The sequence below is a fragment of the Labrus bergylta genome, chromosome 12 (assembly GCF_963930695.1).
Source record: "Labrus bergylta chromosome 12, fLabBer1.1, whole genome shotgun sequence".
NCBI classification, from domain to species: domain Eukaryota; kingdom Metazoa; phylum Chordata; class Actinopteri; order Labriformes; family Labridae; genus Labrus; species Labrus bergylta.
This window is the reverse complement of record NC_089206.1, coordinates 11,948,147-11,970,080: the sequence shown is the minus strand read 5'-3', so window position 1 is coordinate 11,970,080 and position 21,934 is coordinate 11,948,147. Positions and strand designations below refer to the sequence as shown.

At 40.8% G+C, this 21,934-nt stretch overlaps 1 protein-coding gene across 3 annotated transcripts in view; it reads right to left on the bottom strand.

The window, feature by feature from the left end:
- The window catches only part of pcbp4 (poly(rC) binding protein 4), a 40,524-nt gene extending 21,502 nt beyond the window's left edge, over nucleotides 1-19,022 (bottom strand). Inside the window, exons 1-4 of one of the 3 annotated variants that reach the window (XM_020629548.3) lie at nucleotides 18,565-19,022; nucleotides 3,358-3,542; nucleotides 2,895-2,918; nucleotides 1,328-1,360 (exon numbers count right to left, since the gene is read on the bottom strand). In XM_020629548.3, the coding sequence (XP_020485204.1) occupies nucleotides 1,328-1,360; nucleotides 2,895-2,918; nucleotides 3,358-3,465 (165 nt within the window). In that variant the 5' untranslated portion in view covers nucleotides 3,466-3,542; nucleotides 18,565-19,022. Of the gene's footprint in view, nucleotides 1-1,327; nucleotides 1,361-2,894; nucleotides 2,919-3,357; nucleotides 3,548-18,564 lie in introns of all 3 variants that reach the window. The other 2 variants (XM_020629547.3, XM_020629549.3) reach the window with 2 other exon arrangements.
- Nucleotides 19,023-21,934: the final 2,912 nt, after the last annotated feature.

Genomic DNA, 21,934 nt, shown 5'->3' with positions numbered 1-21,934 from the left:
AACAACTAGTATGTAGGTTAGATGTCAGTAAGTGCTAGTTAAGGCTAATTTTTTTAAGCTTGCGACGCAGCCAGGGTCGTTATTTTGCTTCGCTTCTTATGCTAACTAAGCTAACTGGCTATTGACTGTACCAATAAAAATCTTTCTCTTTGCAAAAGAGCAGACCCGTTTATTTTCTAAAAGGTAAACCTCTTCTGTTTAAGTTTATGTGGTTGGGTTTTAATTATAAAAAGTCTTCAAAGTGTTGGGTGACATGTTGTACAGTGCAGAGGAGCCACAGATAACAAAGTCAAGGGAGCTAAAGGAGGTGAGTCTAAACACTAAACAGCACACTTCTGTATCTCCGACCAATAACCTTATAGAGTTTCTCCTCCGGGTTTAGCCCTCAGACAATCAATCCCTCGCCCTCCTCTCCTTCCAGTGTGTGTCCTTGTGTTTCTCTGATTTTAAGTCACATGAGCACACAGCGGACAGTGCTCTGACCTCTGCAACATTTTTCTCCAGTCACTCCACTGAGTCATGCTCCCGTCGACTTTTTAAGGCCCGAGGAGCAAGTGACAGGATGAGGCCTACGCAGTCGGGAAGCAACAAAGGCCATAACAGGCTGGATGAATGAATGAATGAATGGACGGATGGTTGGCTGGTTTATCTAGCAGCCTTGCAGGGCTACATTGTCCAATGACCTCACTCCTCCTCTGTTTATCCTTCTGCCTCATAAAGTAAAACATAGAAGCCTCACAGCCAGAGAGAGAATCAAATGTAGTGCAACAGTGTCAACCTAATTACGTTTTAATACAAAGAGTTAACCAAGCGGCATTAGTTTGGCTGCACCCTTGAGATTTAAGGAGAGGGAATGGAGGGGCAGATGGAGATTAAAAAGGCAGTTGTTTCGGGGAAGAAAAGGGATTTGGTAGGAAGGAAAGTAGCAAGAGATAAGGTCGTGAATCACGAAGAGCGATGATTTAAATTGAAAAGGTGCAGTTGATGCCCAAAAGGCAATTTGGACAATGTTCCTGTTCGGTGTGCTTTTCAGACTGAAAAACTCACAAACAGAGGATCACTATTATTAATAATAAACACAAACACTACACTATACAGCTGAGACAGTATTAGACTTCTGACATGGAATTCTTTTTCCTCCAGAGATAATCCTACTGGACGTGTGGTCAAAGAAAAAGGAGACATTGGAAAAGATTTGGCTGAACATGCACACAGCTACTCAGAAACACTTTTCCTGCATATTGCGTAATATGCAGTGCATACAGTTAATCCTGCATGCTAATACTGAGGCAGACGCTAAAAGGTTGACGTGGTAAAGCTTCCTTACCTCTTCTCGTATTCGTTTCACCGTCTCTCCTTTCTGTAAAAGAGAAGATGAAGGACTGTTTAAAAAAATACTTATTTCACAGCGTCCCCGCCCTGAAATTGAAACCTGACATTCAAACCACACAAATCTGACTGGAATTTAGGGGAAGAAATTCAAACTAGAGTCCAAATACTTTTACGTATATATGTATATGTATATGTATATGTATGTATTTTTTTTAAAATACATCAACTACGTCTTTGTGTCTGACTCTCTAGTAGGAGTATATGGAGTGTGCATATAGACCTCCTGCAAGGGATGAGAATATGTTGTCAACATTTTGTCCTCTGCTGGTTTTTGGATTGCTTATTTTCCATTCTCCTGTCTCACGTTTTCTTTCAGCTTTGTCCCATCCAAGCTGTCATACCTCCGTTCACACTTTTGTGCATTCACGACAACCACTTTCTTTCGAGAGCACCAAAAAAAAAAAAAAAAAAAACGTCACCTCACACCATTTTTAAAACATTTTATTCTAGGTAAACTTATCACATGCGGTCCATTCTGGCCTTGGTGTCTGTCTTCTAATGATGGGAGAGTGATGAGAGGTTTGCCAAAGAGAGAGAGGTTGGGAGGAAAGGCTTGCAGCTTAGAGTGGCAAGTTATTAGCCCAAGTAGTGCAGATCAAGTGTCTCTCTGTGGAGCCGCACAGTGCATGCCAAGCTCATCTCTCTGTTTCTCTCCCTTTTTCTTTCAGTATCTATTTTCTCCTGATTCCTGCAACACATTGCAGCATCCATTGTGACATTTCTCTCCAGCACTCCTTTTTTTCATCACTCGTCCCTGTTCCTTCTCCTATTGATGTCTTTTGTAGGTGTTGTATTACAGGGCGGGATAGCAGGAGCCACTGGAGCAACACAAGGCAGCCAAACCCCCCCTCCCCGCCCCACCCCACCCGCCACCCCCACCCCAACCCCCACCAACCCCCTCCTCCCGGCAGACGCTCAAAGTGCCACAAGGGACCAACGGTAATACGTCTTAGGAGCTCAGTTTCAACAGGGGGCTCGCCTTCAATGCACTGATGTTTTTGTTTGATGGATTACTGTGGTGCATTATGGGAGGTGTGGGCAAGTCTTAAGAGGTTTTCATATAAGGCAATTACATTTAGGGTGGGGATATTCTAAATAGGGATTGTTTCTTAGATGGCTTTGTTTACTGTGGATTTGACAAAGTAGAATTAAGAAAGAGAGAAAAAAGAAGAACCTTCAAAGGCACACTATAAATCCACAAAGAGGCCCGGGCTTAGGACAAAGAGAAATACCTCGACATTTTATTAGAATACACTCAAGTGAAGCACTTTAACTCATTTACAGAGTCTGAAAAAGAACCATCATGTTATAGAGATGATCACATAATCAAGAAAATGAATGTACAATCATTTATATAGTAAATATAAAGCTGCAGTGAGGAACATTGGGGTTTGATAAACTATTGAGAATAACAGACAATATAAGTGCAGTCCTTAAAATGTTTTTTTTTGTTTTTTTTTATTGATTCAAAGAATAATGGAATAAAAAAACGGAATTCTCACCTTTCCTATGATGCTGCCAACCTCCTAAAAGACAAGAGACATAGTTCATTACAAACCCTTTATACATTGTTTTAAAAAGCAAAAAAACTGGAGCGTCGGTAGCCTTGTGGTTAGTTTGCGCACCCCGTGTACAGAGGTTATAGTCATTCAAGCGGGCTGCCTGGCTTCGAATCCGACCTGTGACTCCTTTCCCACATTTCATTCCCTTCCCTCTCTCACCCGGATTTCTGACTCTATCCACTGTCCTGTCTCTAAATGAAGGCATACAAAGCCCAAAATAAACCTTTGTAAAAAAAAGAAAAAAAAGAAAAAGAAGTAAAAGACATTTCTAATGTATATAGTACCGCTTCATTATTTATCACTTCTTTGTTTTTTTTTATTCATGAGGCTGTGGCAAACCTTACGCTTAAGTGAGTCCAAAGTGCTTCATTTATGCACAACGTGAGCACAAGGGGGTTTGTACCTTTCCGTGCATGAGCAGTCGTAGTGTGAGGGTCACTCCCAAGCCCCCGTCTCCAAAGTCCTGCTCACAGTTCATAGTGGTGTGGGAGTGGCACTCAGGGAGACGCATGAACAAGGCTCATTCGCTGGTCACACAGTCAGACGAAGGCCAGCGCTCGTTCTCTGGCTCTCCAAGTTCCTTCAGTGCTGCTCTGAAAGAAGAGAGAACGGCTGAGTTTTGAAATGAAGCGTAAAATATTATAATAGGAATATGGTTTTCCGTTCTGCTGAAAGATAAAAGTGGCTAAAAATGAAAACTCATGGCTGTGTTCTGGATCATTCCTCACAAACCGCATACACCTACAGTGTTGAAGAGCGTTGTTAAATGGAGGATAATTTGACGAGATCAAAGACATTCGCGTAAAAAGAAAACAAATCAAAGCTTCGTTCACACCAAGGGCTTCTGAAAACAAGAATATGTGCGGATCCTCTTCATTTGTTTGAGACGATGTGATATTGATTGAGATTCACAACCATTCAAAATGAGGACCAGCGTCTGTGTGCAGGATATTGACCAGAAGCACCAACAGTGTCAGCGATGTTGTATTCATTCAGAGATTTGGGGTTGTTTTTTTTCTTTTTAACAGACTGTGGGTGGCCATCGGTGACTAATACTCCATCTCCGTCTTCATTAACGACTACTCACAGTGAGCGTAGTGATTTCTGGAACAAGATGACAAAAAAAAAAAAAAAAAAGCAGAAAAACAAAATACTTTTCTGATGAGCTCCAGATCATGTAAACTTAATCAATTTGTTTCACTACACTTTTCATACATCTGAATTTGCTTGGAGTGATTTTCAGGGACCTGCTTTTATCCTCTCCGTCAAAGTCACTCAAAGGAGAAAAAAAAAACAAAAACTCTGTTATGAGGAGACAATTTATACACAGACGTTAAATGAGAAGCATCTGTACCGCTGCCAGAATGACAATGTGGTAGCAGCTACGTGCATGTCAGTACTGTGACTTACGCTCCGATGATTAATGTGAGTCACCTGACTGCTCACAGGCTCAGCTTGATGTGTATAATTAGTTCAGGGAATAATTCATGTTTCTTCATGACGTGTTCTTGTTTACATTTGTCTGCAGATAGATCAATATAGAATCCGTGAATAGCAACCCTGTAGATGCTCTGCGATTCGCAGAATTTAAAGGCAATGATCATTTCTAATGATTTCAAGAGGCCATGAAATAATGTTTTTCATGCCGGCTTCACTTAATCACAGTTTTCTTCAAATTGATTAAACTGAACGAGTCCTAATTAAATGGATTGAGCCATTATTTTGTTGAATGTGAAAAAAAACAAAAACAAAGCATACATTCATCATTACAACATCCTAGAAACATAATGTGAAAAAAAAACCTAATGTGAAGTCTCCATGCGTTTTATTTTGTATAACAACAGTCCCAAACCAAAAACGGATTCAGTTGACCTTTTCTATAAATCAAAGAGCGGCAGTAAATCCTCATACTGAAGAAAATCATGTTCTGTTTGACTTAAATAAGAATAAAGCTGCAAGTATTCATCATCAGCGCTGCTTGATGCTCGCATCACAAACACGCTCCTCTTCATCTGCAACTTCAAAAAACAGCCAATCAGCTATTCACACGCACTTCACACAGTGATTGGCCAGCTGTTTGCTGCTGTGTAAAGATCCTGTGTCTCAACCTTTCTCTCTCATCACGCTTCTTTTTTTTTTTTTTTAATTCTTGACACAACTCTGTCTGTCTGTTTACATGTAAACATCCTGAGTGCAACACTTTGAACATCTTCCAGGAGAGCTGGTCTGAACCCCGCATTTAAAAACAGCTCAATGAGCGTTAAGCAGAAAAAAATGTTACATGTTTGTTTTGCTCAGCACGACTCTATCCTACATTGTGTTTGTTTTTTGTTAAGGGAATGTAAAGAAAATGATGTTTGTACTTGAAAGAAGAAACATGGAGCAGCTAACGCCTGAATCCTCTTCAGATAAACGTGTAATTATTTGTATTGAGCTACATCAATAAAATGGATTTGACGCTTTAAGTCAGAGTGCTAACATGCAAATCACGACAACGCTAACATGTAGCTTTTGCAGGCCTTGTATTTGAGAATCATTAAATTCTTTTGGAGACATCATTTTTGAACCTTAAAAAATCTGCAAAAAAGAATGGAACCCATCCATCAGATGGAAATTGAATGGATAGGTGAAAACGTTGACATGCTAGCGGCACTATGAATGTTCAAAAGATCCCAAAGTGAGTATGAATTATCCTCTGGGCACCATGCATGTTTGCAAAACATTTTTATAGCTGTTGTTGTTTAATAGCTCTAAAAAAATTGTAAATTGTTCAACCTCAGAATGGCACTGAAGATGAAGTCAGGTGATCTCGACGTTAAAACGCTGAATCATCTGGAACTGTGAATGTCTGTAAAGAATGTGTTGGTACTACATGAAGTGTTATTCTGACACTTGAATCCTGCTAACTGCCTGGTGATTCTGGCTCTGCTTTACAATAAGAAGTGCATTTAGATTTGAAGGATTCACCTCACAGTGGAATCTTTGATCTTCATGGATGGTAAGCTCTCACATTCAGCAACAACAGCACAGCAATAAAAGCTATCCTCTCATTTTTCACTCATCAAGGCCACTTGTTTGTCTGCCAAGTGCATTCCAGCCAGCCCACAGAGCCACTGTACACCAACCCACTGCCGCAACCCCACTGACACCGTCTGACATGTGTGTGTGTGTGTGTGGGGGCTTCTTTTTACTTATTTATTTATTTTTTTACATATAAATTTGCATGCTGTCTGTGGATTTGGTGAGCTCTGTGAGGAGATCATGTTTAATAAATGGTTGTTATTTTTAATGAGATCCAACTCCTGAGAGTCTTTTGGAACCGTAGAAAGGTTTATTGCTTTTGCTTAGCGCACAAGGCCATCGCTGCTCCGCTGATTTATTTATGCACCGAATGCTTGCAGAGACATGTTCAAAAGCTCTGACACATCCTTCTCACGATGTCACAGAGCTCGTCTGCATGTGTGGGTCTTACACTCCCGTCATGGCGGCGGCGGCGGCACAATCTGACGTGCCAGCCCGTCAATATGCTGCGGAAAGTGGGGCAGTGTCATTTCACTGGATTAGATCATTGCACCAAATCAATCTTCCTCTGTTTCTGTAAGAGGCATTCTTATGATTGACTTATAAAACTATCAGTTACAAGCTCATCTCCATACAATTTCCATAAATATCAAACAAAGCCCAGGGGGTTGACTGGAGATAAACAAAAAATGGAACATTTTGCTCACTGTCAGCTACAGATGAAAGGCCAAACAATCATGAGGCTAAGCTTGATCGATGCATCCTGAACACATGTGTTATCAGAGAGCACATTTTGTGCAACCCGTGGGCTAACTTCATTATCTTTAGGCACTGAGGGGCATGGCTAAAATGTTAGCACTTGATTGCATTAGGAGCTAATGGTTGAAGGGATCATTATGTGCAGCTCTGTGGGTTGATAACAAGGCATATGCTCTGTGTCTGCGTGAGGGCGGAGAGCCTCTGAACTACTTGTTTCCAGAATCCCGAAGCAGCAGCGTTCCAGGATGAACAGAGCCCCTCTGTTCTAAATTAGACCCGCTAACTCAGAACAGGGAATTAGCAATGTGCAAGCTACATCTCCGGGCTGCCAGAATACAGTCAGAGCAGGCGAGGGAGGCAGAGAGGCCGTTACTGCTGTCACTGAGTGTGTAACCTTGGTCCTACTCCGCCTGACTGCATCCTGCACTCAGGGGCTCCTCGTTACGAGTCGCTTCTTTTATTCATCTTTTATACACTGAGTTAGGCATCTCTCTGTTTACCAAATGACTGACAAAGAAGCTAATGGACATAAGAGGCCGGCACAGTCTGCTGTGGAATAATTAAAAATAGAAAGTATAATCAATTTGACACGCTAGCAGCTTCTTATCAAAAAGGTTGAAGGTTAAACCGAATGATTTTAAACCTCAAATAACAGAACAAACTCAACTGTGTAGTTAGAAAGCAAGTACAGAAAGACATAAATGATAGACAATATGTATTCTTAGTCTTGAAGAAAGAATTAGATATAGATGAAATATAAATAAATAAGCAGCAGGGTTTCTTACAGTATCCTTCTAATTTGTTGGTTTCGCTTTTCAAATGTGATTAGCTGTTTTTCTTAATGAGAGTACAGGTAAAATATATATATCTTAACATTTGGACAAATGATCACACAAAACATGACAGTGGAAGGAGTTGTAATGAGTAATATGTGGTATATATATTTGCTTTTTTTACATTTCATTGACTGAAAATAGGTATCAAAAACTCAGACGAAGAAAACGAGGACCAGATTAAATCATACTGAAAATGATCTTTAGTTTAAGTCCTATAAAGAATATTACCTTTTTATGTACACACAGGTAACATGGCCCCTGAGGCACATTTTCTTTTTTTAAATCGTAATGCCTCATTGACATCAGAACATATTAAATATGAAACCAGGAAAAAAAAAATGCCAGATACAGACTAACACATTCTTAACTTAGCTCCTAAAATCACCCAAAATGATGACCCACTTACACCACTAAAAGATGTTTAAAGTACACATCTCCTTTAGGATATCCAAAGGTATGTTTTTATCTTCCCTCAATGACGCATACATCAAAGATGTCACGAATAAAAGCAACCAGCATGCATCCCTTGACAGCCAGCAGCAATCTTTTTTTCTTGCCATGTTTTCAGGAGCATGGAAGCCACAGAGACTGAGAGATGAAAAGGATGCAGTACAACCTGCTTGTCTGGAAAAGTGGACACCTGCTCTGAGGCCGCCATGTCCCTCACACACCCGGCAAACAGACGGCTGACAGGAAATGAGGAAGGAATGAGGACAACATGCCTGGTCTCCATGGTGATTGATGGAAACAGGGTTCCCCCCTCTGCATACAGTATATATGCAAGGGGCGTCAGGGGGTATTGAATGTCTGCTCTATGAACAAACAGAGGCAGAGAGGATTGGGTGTCCCCCGGGTGGGCACATATAGAGCAGTAAGTGAGAGGGTGACAACGTGTGCACACGCGCACGGGCAGGCCAAGAGGTGAGAGACCATTTACACACACACGCTTGCACGACCCCCCGATGCAGACATGGAGACAGACAGTCAGACGTGTGCACCAAAACAAAACACACTCGTCCCCCCGCTTACAGCTGCTGGGATGAAAGGAGCCAACAATTCACACACACACTGCGGGGACACACAAACAGGACACAAGAGATGCTTTGATGTGCTCAGAAGTTCCTCAGGAGGACTCTCTGCAGCGATCTGTCGTGAACACACTCAAAGTGCGGCCATGCTTGAGAACATGCGATGACACAATGAGAGCGTCGTGTCCTGAGATGATGATGATGATGATGATGATGATTGCGTTGAAGGAAAAAACTCATACAGTACAACAGGGGGAATAAACACAGCCCTCCTTGGGCAAGTGGTCAGAGTTAAATGAGACCCTCTGGGAGAAAATAGCACATGTAAACATGATTTTCTGTCTATGAATCTAACTGCAAAGTGTGCCGCTCTAAACAGTGGAAGCTTTAGGACTAACACTGCCTGAGAGTACACATTCACCCGGAATACTTACATTTCTGCAGGATTGGAGCGTAATGCAGGGACTTCTTGATTAAACAGACTCGATTACATGTGAATGAAATATTCAAGGGGGGCTTCATGTTTGGATTAGCTTTACCCACATAACAGCCACCAGTCACGCTGCGATTCATCAGTTCTATTGCTTTATGAGCCGTGCAGCCGAGAAGAGAGTGTATCCACAGCACAACCTCGAGCTTCATGTTCAAATGAGGCATACTTAAACTTTGCTGTAAACAATGCTGTTTAAAAAGCCCCCAGAAGTCTCTTGAAATCATAGTTGTTGCTTTTTTTTTTTACCAATTAAATGAAATGTTCATGACAACATTTGCCACAAACAGAATACGACTAACTTTGTTTTTTTTTCTCCTCAGGACTGTGTGAGTGACTTAAGCAACAAACACAGCACTTGCAAAAGATTTCGGTTTAAATATTGCCAAATATTTGGAGCGTGGAAATCACCTACTTTAATCCACTGGGGGAAAAAACTCTGTGATGGAATCAAATCTAAATGGGTCAAACTTGTTTATGAAGGACTCTATTGTTGATGGAAGGAAGCTGATTTCTGGGCTCCAAGTTCCAATTTAGCTTTTATCAGACTGAGTGCGCATGTGTGTCATCATAATACAACATTACATCAGCTTCCCGTAAAACAATGAGATTTTTTTCTGATATCACAAACTCTGTCACACCGGGGGCTTTGACTCGGTTCAATTCAGTGGCTTAAAAATCAATATAAGAGACCCATTTAATACTATCAGCTACATCTAAAATATTCCCCAAAATAAATGAAATATTCAAATATTTTTCTACAGAAGACATTGAATTGAAGGTAAAAATCCAAAGTCCTAATAATACATATTTTATCCGCCAGTGTACGTTGGAGATCATTTTCAGGATACATATTTTTCACTTTGAATCGATGTTGATCGTTTAATCAAAAGTGTGATCCATATCTATGTAGTGTCACACCCCTTAACTGTATTTATATATTATTGATTGGAAATGCTTTAGAAAAAAACATCTGTACGTCTTTAACAGACTTGATTTCTTCCCCATGTCTGCACTTCTAACATCTCTCCACTGAGCTGAGAGAGAGAGAAAAAAAATAGAGGCGGCGGAGGGCTTTAGTTGTGAAACAGGAGAGGCTTGAAATTAAAGAGCAGTGTTTCATCTCTCACCGTGTCGTGTCTCGGCTCTGTCACATATAATGGGAGGGGTCAGCCCCTCGGCACAGAGGGGAACGTCCTCTCCTATCAGCCGTCGGCTTCATCTGGTGTTAAAGCATAACCGTGTCAGCCTGCAGAGCGAGCCGCCTGTCAGCCACAAGGCTCCGGAGAGGGTTATCAGAGCCCCGGGCCGCCTGCTGCTCCCGGAGCCAGAGAGTACGCCAACAACCACTGCACCTAAATGTGGGCTGACGCTGATAAGATTATACCCTGAGGCTGGAAGTTTATAATCCATAATCTGTGGGTCGGTAAAGAGTGAATATAACGACAAGATTTCCTGCTGATATTAACAAATCTGCTGGAAAGTTTCTCATAGGAGGGCAAATTTACTGGTGCAGGAATTTATGAAACTGTGTGGGACCTTGCTGAATTTAGAGCGTTGTGAAGTGGCTCTAGTTTATAAATATATAGAAAACAGAAACATTAGTTTGTTTTCATGATCTGTGAAGTCACAGGATTCAGAAAAACAACAATATTTCTGTCACTCTTGAAAAATCTGCTTGAACATTGCAGTTAATTGAACATTTTCTCTCTGGAGGTGTTGAAAGAAGATTACTGGTGCAGGAGTTTCAGAGTGAGTGAATATGTTGGCTGACATGATGAATTTGTCAAGTGGTTATATAATAACCTCTAGGCTCTAATCTATAGTTAGATACTGTAATATTTGTTTTTTTTGATACATTATCTGTGTTGTTAAAGTTGGAAAACACAACGACAGGATTTGTGCAGATATTGACCACTCTACTGGAAAACTGCAGCATGAGCTTCTCTCTAGAAGTGCTGTGACGGACTAACAAAAGCTAGAATTTTAGAGTGCAGGAGAATTACCTGGCAAATCTGGATTTCCTGTGTTTATCTACAAATCCATCGGAAAGTTGCAAAATATTCCTTATTCTAACAAATGTCAGTTTCTTGAAATGTATGATATTTCGGGGCGTGGTTAGTCTAGCAGTCCTCATCGCATCAGCCACGGGTTCAAATCCAACCTCGGCCCTTTGCTGCATCTCATCCCCCACTCTCTCAGCTCAACATTTCAATACAATACAATACTTTATTGTCCCCAGGAGGGAAATTTGTTTTCACAGCTTTGCATGGTTGATACACATGAAGAAAACATATAACATTAAGTAGAAACATATAGCACAGGTCTCTCTTCAGCTGCTCTAATAAAGGCAAAAAGACTCAAATACTTACAAAACAAATACAAAAACAAAAAATGGAGGATATTTCTGACACCTGGTGAATTCCATCATCATGTAATGACTAAAATTTCATTATCTGTAAATATATTTAACAATCATTTGGAGGTTGCCATAGAAGTTTGAAGTGTTGTGACAATATATCTGATGCAAAACATTTGAAGCAGTATCAAGTGGTTGTAATATGTAACAGAAAAAGTGTTCAATCTGTGATCTGGGGGGTTGAAAAGAGTGAATAGAGTGACCTTTTTCCATCGATTATAAAACAAGGTTGTAACTTATTACAAACATTGTTATATATTACATATAATATAGCCTAGTCCATAATCTGTGTCGATGAAAAGAGGGAATAAAACTATAATAAAGTATTTTCTGCAGATATGAATACATCGGCAGGAGAGTTCAGCATCGGAAGTTGTGTCACAAAATTACTGATGCAGGAATTTCAGAAAGTGCGTGGGGATTTCTGGCTGACATTTGGAATTTGGAGCAACATCAAGCTGTTATTAAATGAGGATCGTATTTGAAACAAAACACTTTTATCTCCATAATCCCCCCTAACATACATTTGAGTGTATCAAATCTTAACGTCTCTCATCCATACACAAAAACAGATTATTTGTCCGCATTATACCCTCCCTCTTGTATCAGCTGCGGATCAACCGTATATGTAGAAATTATTGAGGCTGTCTGTCCGTCTCAAAGTGGGCTGAATCGATACTTTTAGGCCTTCTTGTCACTTCAACTAACACTCATGTCAATCTGGCCGCACAATCTGCATAATTACGAGTGAATCCAACAGCTAATGAGCAGTAATTGACACTCCATTATTGCAGTCTATCCTCAGCCATCAGTATGTGTGACTGTCAGGCTGCAGCGGTGTTTAGTTAGTTCTGGCTCAGTGCTTATTAATACGTGTACAACCCTGGAAGAGCATGACCACTCTGCCAGAACCATGCATTGATCAAGTGTTGATTCTGTTGTTTTCACGATGGCTCTCGCCTCTAAATAAGCTAAACTGGAGTTCCTTCCTCTTTCTCATTATTGCCAGCAGGGATAAAACAGCACAGGCGGACAGATAATGAGTCTTACAACACCATGTTTCAGTGCTGTCAATAGTTATCTCCCAAGCGACTGCTGGTTCCAGACACACTGTGACACTGTCTGAGCCTGTGTTTACACTGACTTGAGTTAGACTGGGGACACCAAGGCCCAAGCCCATATACTATACTCCACGTTACACTTGTCATTTAACTCGGCACTTTGTTCTAAAGGAAGCTGTTAAGAGCCTCGGTCAAGGATCACCGTTGTTTCTCCAAGGCTGCTATATTCAGAGCCTCTTACATTTTACCGTGTTAGCGTTTTAAATGTATTTAATGTACTTTTGTCTGTCCTGTTATGCCTTTCAGCAAAAACCAATCTCCCTTCAGGGACAAATAAAGTTGAAGCTGAGTCGAGCTTTCCACTTTAGTCTAGAGTTAAGGATTATCACACTAAGGATCATTTGTCATTGTGCTGATTATGCTCTTAAACAATATATACTTTTCTTTTTATACAGAAGGTGATCATGTCTAAATCACAGTGTTCATTTAGGCAGCTATTTAAGATTAAGTTTTAAGAGAAAAAAAGCTTTTTAATTTGAGTTTTTTTAGTTACTTTTATCTTTTATAGTTTTAAGTACTATATATAATATGAATGGAGGACTTTAACATGTAGTGGAGTAGTCTGACAGTGCAGTAAAACTATTTTAAGCACTATCCCTGACAGACATTTAAGCACAGAGGAGCTACAGATTTAACATTTTAAAAAGCTTTTTAGAACATCTTTATGAAGCAGAGCTTTGGTGTTGTGAGGTTACTGATAATATGATACCATAGAGACATCACTGTTCAGGCAAACGTTAGCTAGTTAGCGCTCATTATCGCATCCAGCCTGTGCTCTCACTGTCACTCACACACACACACACACACACACACACACACACACACACACACACACACACACACACACACACACACACACACACACAACACACACCTCCTGCTTGTATTCTCAAAGAATGATCAAATACACTGTGGGAGAATGTCAGACAGCCCACCGATATTATTTTAGTCACAAACTTGTCTTGACAGATTTTATTTTTAAAGTTCTATTTTTAGCTCGGCATCGTCTCGTCATGGAAAAAAAAAAGATGGGAAAAAAAAAGGTTGTAGACGAACAATTCTTGTCTATTGTTTTGTTCAAATGTTTTATTGTTTTATCTGGTATTTAGTCACAAAATCAGAGTTCACCATTCTAACTATCACATACTCATATCTTCTTTAAAATCACTTCTTTAAAAGCCACATTTCCATTGAAAGGCTTTTTATTTTTATTTAATGTGTTTAATGCATTTATTCTTTTTAATCAGGCAATGTTTGATTTGTTCCTCTTTTATGCTGTATGATTTCAAGTTTTACTAATAAACTTGATTCATTGATACATCAAAGACCTTCCTTATATTACTTTGACCCCAAGCACCTCAAATGTGCTCCATTGTGTGATGTAAAGCGTTCTACCATCCCTTGAGAGGTGATATCTGGATTCAACATATTATTATTATTATGGAAAAGTTTATTTTAAGATTATAAGATGACAGCATTAATACCACAAAAAGAATTCAGAGGTTTAATCGCTGATCTATGTGCTTTTACTTGTTATTGTTTCCATCGTTTTACTGTTTTTCTTGTTTTAGGGGCTGTTTTAAATGACTCGTAATTTTGAAGCAGCTGAATGTTTGGCAGCACTTTGAGTCCAAGACAAATTTCCCCATCGTATCTTAACCTGCACCTTTAAATTTGAGGACTTTTATTTGGTTTCAGCCGTGTTATCCTTGTTTATAACAAACATCAAAGCCTTCTCTGATTATTATATTTGTCTACATGCTGTCGTCTGAACATCTGAACCATTTTAAGAAAGGTTCTCCCTGAGTTTGTTTACGAAGGATCTAAATAAATAAGGAAAGGTGATGAAAACAAAAACTCTACATCATCACATGAAGGAAGAGTAACAAACTTTTGTCTTTTCTTGCTTGTAAAAGTGACTATTGGACCAGTCAGATATCACAGAAGTTGCAGCTCATTTCTCTCCTTACATTGCTGGGGTGTAGCTCAGTGTCGGGTCGCTCTCATTTCTGATCTCTTACAGAAGGAAGATCTGGCTTTGTACGTCACATGCTGCAGTGCTGTTTTCATTCGATTATACAGTTTGGCTTCTCCGACTTGTTTATCCCTCTGGATTCAACGCAGAGATTTTCTCTTCATTTGCCTTGCCTTGACTTACAATGGCATGCTCCTTATTATTAGAGAGCTTCTATTAGCGACCGTATATCATTCGGAATGGTTTTTTTTTGGCATGCTGGAGAATACACTTTGGCGGGGTATTAACTCTCGCTTTTATCCCATCCCTCTTACTGGATGAAGGTCACTCTCTCTATCTGCAGAATGACTTTCCCCTCTCTTCCCTTTCATCCCTGCTTTTCCTCCCATCCTCCACACCAGGACATGAGTCAGAGAATCTGACACCTCGGAGGAGAGGAGATGAGAGGAGAGGGGAGGAGAGAGACAGAGAGAGAGAGAGAGGGGGGGGGAGACAGATTGAGAAAGAAATAGGGGGAGATGGGGACAGTTTGGAGGGAAGGGAGGCGAGCTGATCGATACCTTTTAGAAACAAGTAACATGAGAAGATGTGGATTGGCCCTGCTGCCTTGACGCACAAGAAAGTGTCTTAAAAATGGCAATTGAATCCTTCAAAGCACAGACGGTGCAGGGTCTCCAGTTTTACAGGACAGTGTCTTTGGTGTGGCTGAAAAATCACACAGAGCATCGTTACCTTTACTGAGTCTCTGGTGTGTCTTTGGTATACAACAGCACCAGGCATGTTGAGCTAAAACTACATATTACATAAGCTCCTGAACAAACCGAGCACAAACCCAAAAATAGTGCAGTCCCTGTTAAATATTTCAGGCACTCGGCAGCTGAGGGGGGGGGGGGGGGGATAAAAAGCTTCTCTCCTTCTTGGTCGCAACACAAAAACAGACACGCACACACTGATGCAGATGGCCAATCGAAAGAAAACCTCCATTTAGTGTACTGAAGAGCAAAGAGGATTACTGTCACGAAGGCAGACTTTTAGCGTTTAAAATACAGCACTTAGTCATTGGAGTGGCGTACTTAGCTACACCTATCCTTAAGTCCCCGAGTTACTTTGTGTACAGTAACGACAGCATGAAAGCCGCTCTTTCAAAAGGGGGGCGACTCCTGAACTAAATAAATCACGCTCATGGGACTCTCTGAGAGACACAACAGGAGAGTCACGGGGCCTGCTGGGTCAATCTCCGGAGCTCGACAACACAGTGCTATCTTTTCATAGCAGCCGGGGACAGCCCGCGGCTCTGTCGAGCACAGGGTCAGGCTAAAGAACAGCGGCGAAGGGTCACATTCTGCCTCAGAAGAAAGGCGCTCTTCATTAGAGCTCCACAACAAAGCCAACAACACTGTTTATTATATGGAGCCTGCCAGATTGCCCATGAAAACACGCAGTCATGTGATTTTTTTCTTTCACGCGTTCTCCTCCACCGGAACGCAACTTCACGCTAAAAACGCCTGGAAAGAAAAAAAAAATCCATTTCATTCAAGCAGAGCCTCAAGAGTGTGTATTTATGAGACATACGACAAGCCCAGGTTAATTGCTCAAATGCAGGTTAATTGCTACAGGGGATTTATCTCACATATTGGAGAGGAAATTAATTTGTACACAACAGCGCTCCTGTGACAACAACATCTAAATTAACGCCTGAGTGGAGAGGAGGATAGCAGTTCGCCTCTTGGAAAGAAAAAAAACGCAGCTCCACAAGTTCTCGCAGGTTTTAAATCTACTCAAAAGCAATCTAGAACTAATTTGATACAAAGTAAAGAAATCGAGGCAACAAAATGGAACAAAAATCTGCTTACAATTCAAGATGTGCTGTTGTTGTTGTTTTTTGTTGTTGTCTCTTCTAAATGAGTCATGATTCACTCCTCTGTGTAATTAAAGGCTAAATCATCCAGGAAAGCTCCCAATCAGTAAAAGGTGATTGAATATCCCTGATCTCTCTCTGCAGATCTGTTTAATAGACTAAAGCTGCTGCACTGGGCCGTTTTTACTTGATGACTGCGAACTAAAAGTAAGCATTATGCCTGTGTTTCCTCCCCCCCGTTTCACTCTGCAAGAACAGCATCTTAGTAGATGAGAGGGATTATTGGCAGTTCCCAGACATTGGAGCAGCACGTGTCAGGTCTGCTCTCTGTTATTTATGAAGCCTCTCAGACCCGCCTCCCCCCCCTTCCCCCCTCCCTCTGCAGCACAGATGCAGGTGGGGTTTCATTATTGGAGGATGCTCTTCTGCCTCTTATTAGATCTCTGACTCTCAGAGTGCATTAAGGAATTGCATTTGGACAGGAAGTCAGCAATACATGGTGGTCTGTGTCTGAGCTAGCCTGGAGTGCCTCTGAAAGCGTTGTGTGTGTGTGTGTGTGTGTGTGTGTGTGTGTGTGTGTGTGTGTCTTACACAAGCCACATTGTATCTCCTGTTCCTCTTTTTCCTCTTTCTGGAATAAATTCTGTTTCACACACACACACACACACACACACACACACACACACACACACACAAAAAGAATCCAATTCTTTATTGATCTCTGTTATGTGCCAGGAAAGATAAATCTGAATCACATCCTCCGTTACTTCTCCAGTAAAACAGTCATACAGTGCATTACATCCAAATGAATTCTGCAGCTTCCAGTAACATCCTGTAAAGTGATGTGCATTCTTTCAATTGTGTCCTACATTTCTCTCCACTTTTGTTTGAGCGTGCTGTGTATACACAAACACACACACACACACACACACACACACACGCACACACATAAACACACACTCACTGGAGGTGCACATGCAAGATTCATGAGCATCTCCAGGCAGCACGGAAGGACCATGATTTCCTGAATCAATCAGCCGCACGGTCCACCATCACTACTTAGAGGCTGTTTTTATTGATTCTATTGTACCGAAGAGTCCAAAGCAATGAGTCAGTGTGATTTCAGATGGGCCTGTTGTGCTGAAGTGGATAAATATAGACCAAATAATTCAAAACATGTGACTGGAAGTGGAAAGAGGACATCTTTTACCCACGTTAAATGCCCATTATTTACAGACGATGACTTATTTCTTGCTGACAAAACACAGGACATATCTGCATCACCGCCTTTTAAAGATTATCTATGACAAAACTGGACTAGTAGTTTGCCAAATGTGGCGAAAGAATGCCTCCAGTTTTTTGTTTGTTTTTGTTTTTAAAGAAGTATCGATTGAACATGCAAAGCTAAACTGTGGCTGCACTGAGGTTTGCTTCTTCATATAGGTCAACCTTTCAAGACAGTTTTTCCATCCTGTGTTAAGACTAATGCAATTAGGCATCCTCATGAATAATGGTGCTGTCACACACACTCGCTGCCTCAGCACCCACAGGCGCCCAACTGTACTGGACTTGTTGAGAATGATCTTTGTGTTCAGGACTGGCCTGGCCTGGCCAACGGCGTCCACTTTTCATTATCATAAAACCGTCCTCGCACACTCACACAAACACTCGCACACAAGAGAGCGTTTGTGTCCTCGCTCTGACAGTGTCCCCTTGCTCATCTAGTGACTTTCTTCCATATGCCGGATTTAACAGACCATTGCAGTTTATAGCTTCATAATCCAGTCTTGGATTTCAGTTTCTACTCACAGAAGTGAGCAAGTAAAATCGCACGAGTAATTTATAAGGGCAGTGAGGATTTGATGGTTAAATGGGTCTGCTTCTGGTTTTAACTCGGAGATTACTCATTGAGGACGAGTTGCAGGGAAAATTAGAAAACACAAGTCTGAAGGTTTGGTTTAATTTGAGGGATTAAACTGAGATTTGACAGGAAATAGCGATAAAGAATGTCTCATATTGGATTTTCGAGCTGTTTCAAGTTGGAAAAATTAGGAACACGCCGTAACACGAATTGGCTCGGTACAAATAATGAAAGTGTCTTACCTGTTTTCATGTATGTGATCGCAGGCTAAAGTCTCCCCATGGGTCTGCGTTCAGCGGGATTTGTATCCACATAGAGTCCAATGACACGGACGTAAAGAGCGGACTGTCCTCCCGGTGTGTCAGCAGACTGGAGTGCAGGGCGCCTGTGCGCTGAGGAGTGGAGACACACACACACCAACACACACACACACACACACACACACACACACACACACGCCAACACGCACACAAACACACACTCCCAGAGAAAGAGGAGGAGGAGGAGGAGGAGGAGGGAGAGAGATGCAGGCGGCGACCACCCCGCTCACTCTGATCACAATTAACCGAGGCAGCCCGCTTGAGAGGGGCCAAAAAAAGTCCAGTGTGTCGGCGATGTTTAGCTTCCTGCGTGTTTGTGTCGCCTCCTCGGCTGGAAAGCAGTGCTCCTGTCCCCGCAGAATGTCCTGTGGGAGCGGTAGGAGCTTTTCACTGAGCGCCGCAGACTTGACACAGGCAGGACCAGTGAGCCTCTGCACGGGGTGAATTCATAGCATGGCGACGTTCAATTTCGTTAAGCTCATTCAACCACACTGTTAGGAAAACTCATGCATTATCATTATCTTATTATCTAAAGCGAGAGTGGGTAAAAAAAAATAAAAGCTAAGGAGGCTAGCGTGGATTTGCTATTATAAAACAGCGCGGCTGTAATAGCCTATATGTTCACTAAAACAGCTTTTTCTGCCATTTAACTTTGATGAAATACACGGAACGGACTAGTAAACCATGTAGAATAAATAATACGAGTTTTTACGCTCAGTTTAAAAAAAGATAAAAGGCTGAATTAATCCTTATTTGGTGGCGTTTCTGTTAAATTGGAGCCCTCGGCATTTTCTCTTTGAAGTTTTTTTTTGTGTGCGTGCAACGAAATCCAACTTTTTCTCACACAGCGCCATCTTGTGTTTTCATCCTCGTATTGCAATCACTCCACCATAACATCCAGAACGAGAGCTGTGGTTTATTGCTAAGTGGGTTTGCTCATGCAAGGCACTTGTTTATATTGTTTTGTGGTTCATATAGCCTATTCAAATAAAATAAAATGAAGGATAAAAATTCACACAGCATTACCCGTAAGAAATTAAAATAGAATAATATAGGCTACTCTACTGTACCCTACCACACAGTGTCTGAAAATGTTACATTATTATTATAACACAGCACTTATCAGTAAAAATATAAAGTGCTGCTATCTTAAGTAAGTGGCACACTTCTTTTTCCCTTTGCAACACGCTAAACCAACAACACTCAGGGGGCAGAATGACATGAATCAGTCTGTTTCGCACCAAGCTTGGTGTGTGTGTGCGGTTATGATGAATTCTCTCTTGACAAACGGCTCATTAATTTAAAGACGCAGGAACACGACATCCCAGACAGCTCCCACTGCTCCTGTGTGACGGAGGGAGCATATCGGTAATTTGAGCTTGACATCTCCATCTATTTCAGAGAGATGTTTTTTAAGCTGACTCACATTTTCTGCATAAAATTAAGAAAAAAAAAAGAAGAGGATTGATGAGAAATCACATTTGTATTTCTAAATAAAAGCCTATGATCATCACTGCTTGACATTTAGACTATACTACTGTCTCTGTAAGCTGTTGCATTGTGTTGCTTTGCCTGTGTGACGGAGACATCTTCATCCCGGCTGGAAGACAAAAGACAGTTGGGACATTGCATTAATCAAATAAGGGCAGAGGTGGGCTACTGACTGATTGATTAGTCTGATATTATCATAGTGTCATGCATGATTTATATTCCCATGCCAGAAAAAGGTTAACAAGACACCAGTATTTAGAAAAAGAGACCAGAGACCAAAGTTCATACAAAAATAACGTAGAATATTCAAAATGTAACCATCTTGGATTTCTTCCAAACTGTAAAGAAAAAGGTGGCAAATAAGATAAGCATTTATTGATTCCCAGTGGGAAAATGTAAGACTATAAGACTAAAAATAAGACAACTGTTACTTTCTGTTTTTGTTATGGCAACACACTTTTCAGGATTTTTAATATACAAATCATTCATTAAAACTTTTCTTCACTAATAGGAAATTAGGATATCAAATATGATTAAATCACATAAATCCCAAAACCTCTACTACACCTTTTCAATCTGCAGACTTGAAGAGCTGGTGGAAGGATTCATTCGTTCTTAGCTGAGCAACCACAGACTCCTAAATCATGTTATGTTTGCTTGAAAGTAACTTTCAGTGTCACAATTATGCTTGACTTGAATATAAGTAAATAACTGAGGTTTAAAAAAGATGCCACTTAATCATCTTTCTTCAAATCTAACAAATCACTTCTTGCTCATTGCTAATATCCTTACACTGTAATGAAGCCTCCTTGAGAACAACATAAATTACTGTGGCCAGTGGAGGATTGTGGGATTTACTGAAAAGAAAACCTATTAATTGACCATATTTTCTGACATAATGAATACACTAGAGTAGATATTTACCTTTGTTATGTTCTTGATTTGCTTTTTATATCCCAAATGCATGACCAGAATTGTGACTGAGGAAGCCGATGGGTTCCTGCATATTTTAAGCACTTACAGGGGGATTTATTGCGACCAAGGAGATGCAGTTATCTGGTTTGATTACCTAAACCCTGATGCAGTTTAGTACAGTATATCATAGAGTGAATAAAGCAGCATTAGATCCTAACCTTGTTGGAAGAAACATTACAGTATGCTTTAAATCTTCTGTCAGGGAAATAACTTTGATAGCTAGCAATAGAAGGAGAATATGGCCCATTAAAGTTTAACCTTGCAACTCTGTGGGAGTTTCTACATAATGGCAGCCTATGAATCATGCACTTAAAGCTTCACTAAGTAACTTTCTATGGACACAGTGACAGAGTGAAGTTATGTTTTTCAAACAGCAGGAGGTGCTGTGTGATCCCAAATCCATCATCTTGAGGCAGACAGGGTGGTTTGTCAAAAGCATTCAAAATGCAACAACCACTGGGGGAGTGTGGGTCAGAGCGCTGCCACACATCAGTCATGTTGATGGGGCTTTGAAACAGAAAAAAAAAAAAGGGTGCATTGTTGAACATCACACACAGCCATCAACAGGGGAAAAGAAGTGTGAAGGCATCAATATGCTTGACACTTAGAATACAGGGATATAATTGACACATGGAGACTTTATTCAATCATAGCTGGACAAACAGAGAGAGCTGCACGGGGCATGGGATTTGATTGCTAAGAAATTAATCACAATTTCTCCCTGTGGGGGGTGTGTGTGTGTGTGTGTGTGTGTGTGTATGTTTTTTTTAATATATTGTGTAAGGAAGATGGAAAAAAAACACTGAAACGCGATCCACTCGTATTG